This window comes from Pseudoliparis swirei, chromosome 7, assembly GCF_029220125.1.
Source record: "Pseudoliparis swirei isolate HS2019 ecotype Mariana Trench chromosome 7, NWPU_hadal_v1, whole genome shotgun sequence".
NCBI lineage: Eukaryota > Metazoa > Chordata > Actinopteri > Perciformes > Liparidae > Pseudoliparis > Pseudoliparis swirei.
Window position 1 is genome coordinate 29,225,970 of NC_079394.1, and position 6,000 is coordinate 29,231,969.

The 6,000-nt window shown below is 46.1% G+C and overlaps 2 protein-coding genes across 2 annotated transcripts in view; one reads left to right on the forward strand and one right to left on the reverse strand.

Annotated features, from left to right (window-relative positions):
• The window catches only part of LOC130196675 (protein NLRC5-like), a 1,158,129-nt gene that overhangs the window by 1,032,221 nt on the left and 119,908 nt on the right, over positions 1 to 6,000 (reverse strand). Inside the window, 4 exon segments of the mRNA XM_056418994.1 lie at positions 2,580 to 2,753; positions 2,837 to 4,493; positions 4,496 to 4,642; positions 4,722 to 4,950. Coding sequence (XP_056274969.1) covers positions 2,580 to 2,753; positions 2,837 to 4,493; positions 4,496 to 4,642; positions 4,722 to 4,923 — 2,180 coding nt within the window. The 5' untranslated portion in view covers positions 4,924 to 4,950.
• The window catches only part of LOC130196333 (ribonuclease inhibitor-like), a 180,099-nt gene continuing 179,712 nt past the window's right edge, over positions 5,614 to 6,000 (forward strand). Inside the window, exon 1 of the mRNA XM_056418356.1 lies at positions 5,614 to 5,618. Coding sequence (XP_056274331.1) covers positions 5,614 to 5,618 — 5 coding nt within the window. The remainder of the gene's footprint in view (positions 5,619 to 6,000) is intronic.

A 6,000-nucleotide genomic window follows, 5' to 3' on the forward strand; every position in this document is an offset into this window, starting at 1 on the left:
ATGAAACTGTCCGTGCTGTTAGCGTCAGAGAGCTTCGTCAATGTGTTGCTGAATGCTCTCAATAAGCTGTCTCTGTGAGGGAAACCGACCCACACGTCACCATGGAGTTCATATCCTTCATCTGAGGGGAATCATGCTGAATGTGTCTCTTGAGTGAGCCGTGTTGTCGTGACGCAGTGTTGTTGGCTTGACTTGTGATGAATCAATGTGACAGGTTCTTGAGGATCAGTTCCTGTGGTCATGACATCGATGTGGACGACATGCAGCACGTGTGTGTGTGTGTGCTCTCTGTGTGTGTGTGTGTGTGTGTCTGCTCTCTGTGTGTGTGTGTCTGCTCCTGTGTGTGTCTGCTCTGTGTGTGTGTGCTCCCTGTGTGTGTGTGTCTGCTCTGTGTGTGTGTGTGTCTGCTCTGTGTGTGTGTGTCTGCTCTCTGTGTGTGTCGCTGTTGGGCTTCAGGGAACATTTAATGCACTTGTCAAATGTTGCAGTGTTGTGTGAATATGAGGAGTTTCCACAACATGATGTCGTGAGGTTGTTCAGCTGTAGTAATGTGGCCCCGAAGGCCCCGGTAGAACATGTACGGCCCCCTACTGGTGTGTATGTGTAGTGCACTCATCACGACTCTTGTTGTAATGATAATAATAATCATTTATTTTATATAGCGCTTCTCAAGGCACCCAAAGTCGCTTTACAGTCCAGAGTCCAGTAGTCATACACACACATACCGGTGGTGGTAAGCTACATCAGTAGCCACAGCTGCCCTGGGGCAGACTGACGGAAGCATGGCAGCCAATCAGCGCCTACGGCCCCTCCGACCACCACCAACATTCATTCACATCCATACGAACCGGGGTGAGGCTGCGGTGCATGTCTTTATGATGGTGGGGGAAACCGGAGTACCCGGAGGAAACCCACACAGGCACGAGGAGTCATAATGTATCTATTTGTGTGTTTGTGTCTCTCACTGACATCCTGGAGGTGAAGGACAGGGGGCCCCTGACCCTTTGGCCCCTGACCCTTTGGCCCCTGACCCTTTGGCCCCTGACACTTTGGCCCCTGGCCCTTTAGCCCCTGACCCTTTGGGGCCCTGACCCTGTGGCCCCTGACCCTTTGGCTCCTGACCCTTTGGCCCCTGGCCATCTAGCCCCTTTGACCCTTGAACCTTTGGCCCCTTACTCTTTGATCCCGGAACCTTTGGGCCCCTGACCCTGTAGCCCCTGACCCTTTGGTCGCACTGACCCTTTAGCCACTGACCCTTTGGCTCCTGACCCTGTGGCCCCTGACCCTTTGGCTCCTGACCCTGTGGCCCCTGAGGCTCCTGACCCTGTGGCCCCTGTCAAGTTAAATGAAGAAAACTAAACTGAATAACATCTACAACATATTTATTATTACAGATTTCCAACTGAACTGGATTAATTATGAATAATAAATACTCTAATAATAAATAAATTATCTTCTCTCATTTAAAGCAACACTATGTAACTTTTGGACCTTAAAATAACAGCTTGAAAAAAATTGTGCCGCTACAATGACTTTTAATATGACGATTTGCGTCTCCGCTATTGCCATCGGGGGTCTGTGGGGAAATAACTCCGCTATGTAAGATTCTGGAGCCGCCCGGTACATCCGGCGGATGTACTCGACCTGCTTTCTGGCAGTGATTACGCAATGTCATATCGTGCCACGCACGCAGCCCCAGTATAAGGGTAGCTTTTTTATGTAGCTTTTTGGTGTTGTCAACAATATTGGATTCGATCACGTACTCCACATTTGCAGTTCCCCCAGAAAAAAGGAAATGACTGCACGCCACACTTCCCAAAAGCCGGCAAACAGCTGATCGACCAGGCAGAGACGTGGCGAGGCGCCGTGTTCAATCCCCGCGCTTCTTCACCCTAGTCCGGTAGGTGCTGGGCCAGTTCACAGTGTTCCTGCAGTCTTCTATTAGTGATCCAGCCCGTTGGTATGAATCCAAAATAGAAAGTCGCCGGATTGCTGCCGTTCTGAGTCCGCCGTCGGTCAGCGCTCAAACAAAAACCTCGTCACCTCCTCGTCACCTTTTATAACCCGTGACACGTACAAATAATAATAATAATAATATTATAATACAGGACAACACATGATCCCAACTCAATACAAGTGTATGCGAGGCTGCATCTATCTTCACTGGGTATTTACGACACTGAAATCGATACCTAAATACCTAAAAACCTGAAGGGGGCGCCAAAAGTGAAAAGTTACATAGTGTTGCTTTAAAGTGAAATAAATGTTGGATTTAAAACAAATCTTTTGAAAAATGTGACTTTAACTAAAGGATTTCATTTTATATAAAATATTGAACTGAATTGTCCTGCAGCTTTAAATTCAGTTTTTTCAGGCGTCAAGCGATGTCAATCAAAAGAGACAAGATATTATATTCTTGTTCTCTGAAAGGAGAAATGTGTGTGCAGGGACTCCATCTGGTTATGAAACCATTTGTTTCAGCTCATTTCTCTCTGTTCACATCATTGATCATCAGTTAATTCATGTTACATTAAGATCATATTGGGCTCTTATCTTTATTTATAATTCAGTGAACCCACCTCAGAGTCTCCAGTCTACAATGTGGACTCTCCAGTCCAGCAGAGAGGAGCTTCACTCCTGAGTCCCGCAGCTGGTTGGAGCTCAGATCCAGTTCTATCAGACTAGAGCACTGGGAGCTGAGGACTGAGGACAGAGCTCCACAGCTTCTCTTTGAGAGGTTACAGCCCTTCAGCCTAAGGGAGGATCAGAGATTAATACAAACATGTTTAATCAAAGTAAAACATCAATCCATTTAGTAATGTTAACGTCTCCATACAGAGCTTTGTTGGAGGCTTTGACCACCGGCATCAGCCTCAGAAGAGCCTCCTCTGAAGCAGAGTATTTATTCAGGTCAAACACCTCCAGATCTTCTTCTGATGACAGTAAGATGAAGACCAGAGCTGACCACTGAGCAGGAGACAGTCCATCTGTGGAGAGACGTCCTGATCTCAGGGCCTGTTGGATCTCCTCCACCAGAGAACCATCGTTCAGTTCATTCAGACAGTGGAACAGATTGATGCTTTTCTCTGGAGACACATCCTCACTGATCTTCTTCTTGATGTACTGGACTGTTTCCTGATTGGTCTGTGAGCTACTTCCTGTCTGTGTCAGCAGACCTTGCAGAAGACTCTGATTGGTCTCCAGGGAAAGACCCAGGAGGAAGCGGAGGAACAAGTCCAGGTGTCCATTTGGACTCTGTAAGGCCTTGTCCACAGCACTCTGGTAGAGATGTTTGAGTCTAGCTCTCAATACTTTAGGCCGACCAAGGCCTTTAGCTCTTAGTTGTTTTTCTGCCATCAGGTTGACACCAGAGTTGCTGGAGGTCAGATGGACATGAAGAGCAGCCAGAAACTCCTGAACACTCAGATGGACGAAGCAGAACACCTGGTCCTGGTACAGTCCTCTCTCCTCTCTAAAGATCTGTGTGAACACTCCTGAGTACACTGAGGCTGCTCTGATATCGATGCCACACTCGGTCAGGTCGCATTCATAGAAGATCAGGTTCCCTTTCTGCAGCTGATCAAAAGCCAGTCTTCCCAGAGACTCAGTCATCTTCCTGCTCTCTGGACTCCAGTGTGGATCCGTTGCAGCTCCTCCATCAAACTTGACCATCTTCACTTTGGACTGAACCACCAGGAAGTGGATGTACATCTCAGTCATGGTCTTGGGCAGCTTTCCTCCCTCTGTGGTCTTCAACACGTCCTCCAGAACTGTAGCAGTGATCCAGCAGAAGACGGGGATGTGGCACATGATGTGGAGGCTTCGGGAGGTCTTGATGTGGGAGATGATCCTGCTGGCCTGCTCCTCATCCCTGAACCTCTTCCTGAAGTAGTCCTCCTTCTGGGGGTCAGTGAACCCTCTGACCTCTGTCACCAAGCCAACACAGTCAGGAGGGATCTGATTGGCTGCTGCAGGTCTTGTGGTTATCCAGAGGCGAGCAGAGGGAAGCAGTTTCCCCCTGAAGAGGTTTGTCAGCAGCACATGCACTGAGGTGGACTCTGTGACATCAGTCAGGACCTCATTGTTGAGGAAGTCCAGAGGAAGTCGACACTCATCCAGACCGTCAAAGATGAACACAACCTGGAACTCTTCAAACCTGCAGATTCCTGCTTCTTTGGTTTCAGTGAAGAAGTGATGGATAAGTTGCACCAAGCTGAACTTCTTCTCTTTCAGCACATTCAGCTCTCTGAACGTGAATGGAAACAGGAAGTGGATGTCCTGGTTGGCTTTGTCTTCAGCCCAGTCCAGAGTGAACTTCTGTGTTAGGACTGTTTTCCCAACGCCAGCCACTCCCTTCGCCATCACTGTTCTGATTGGCTCCTCTCTTCCTGGCGAGGCTTTGAAGAGGTCTTCTTGTCTGATGGGTGTTTCTGGTCTGTGTGGTTTCCTGGATGCTGTTTCAATCTGTCTGACCTCATGCTCCTCGTTGACCTCTGCAGTCCCTCCTCTGTGATGTAGAGCTCTGTGTAGATCTGGTTCAGGAGGGTTTGGTTTCCTGCTTTAGGGATCCCCTCAAACACACACTGGAACTTCTTCTTCAGGTTAGACTTGAGTTCATGTTGGGCTGCAGTCACACCAGTTTCTGGAATGACAACAATCACAGATGAACTTACTGAGTGGTGGTCTTCTGTTTCATTGTAAAGTCTTTAAAATCCTCTTACTGCTCTGCAGACAGTCAGCCAGCTCCTCCTGCTCCATTCTCCTCAAGAAGTTAAGCGTGATCTTCAGAAATGCTTCCCTGCTGCTCCTCATCTGCTCTTCATCCTCACCATCCAACATCTCCTCATCTTCCTTCCGACCCGCAGGGCCTTCTGGGTAATCTGGATTTAGGGCCTTTTGCATCTTCTTCAGCTCGCTCTTCATAAAGCTGACAATGTTCTTCTCAAGCAGCTGAAACCAAACAATACAAGTATATTTAATGTTTTTTAATATTTTAAATGGTGTATTGAGGCCGATTCAAAGCTATCTCCTTAATTTAAGTTTTTAGCTTTCATTTTACATCAAAACTGTACAAGTTTGTATTTTATGAGTATTGTTTTATTATTATTTTCTGAAAAGTGTTTAACCTAATCTGTGAACATCGTGTTAATGTAGATTGTAAATGCATTCTGGAAAATATTATTGTAAATCTAATCCAATAATACCAACTGACAATGAAAAACAAGCACAATTCTCCATCTTCAATTAAAGACCATAAAGCCTTGGGTGTCTAGATGTTGACATCAGAGGTCAGAGGAGGTTTAATACGTATGGTTCGGCTAGGACATTAGCTTTAATCCATGTTTCATCAAGTTAGGGACGGGAATCCCGAAATAACGCACCAACCAAGTAGTATTCATACCTGCAAACTTGTCACCTTTCGGTGAAATTCGCCGTTTTGAAATCAAAATGTTAAGCTTCGTGCGTTTGCGGTGGAGATTTAACAGAACTTAGAAGAGTAGAAGGCTTTCTTTAGCCTTTCAATAGGCATAGTTTATTTACCTCCGTTCGTGGCATGACAGATGCGCCAATACTGCTGCCTTCTGCTCCGGTTTCATAATTAATTTTAGTCACATGGAGTCAGGATATAGGGTCAGTGACGTCACGTCCTGGACGCACTGTAGACAACATTGCCCTCTGCAGGACACAATGAGCAAGGGCGCACATAATAGTACAATATTTAACACCCCCACTCGATCCTAGCTTATTGTGATACATTTTTCACAACAGAATATAAACAAAACAAATATTCTCCCCATTTGACTTAAATACAAAATAAACAACAATACAATGGCACATTTATGCATCTCTTGCACTTTAAGTGCCAAACAAATACTGAGCAAACTTTTTCAGTTTTAGCTTAGTTGCTGGTTTTGTCATTAGGTCAGCTATCATGTTATCAGTAGGACAATATTCCAAAGATATCCTCCCACTGTTCACAGTTTCTCGGATAAAATGATA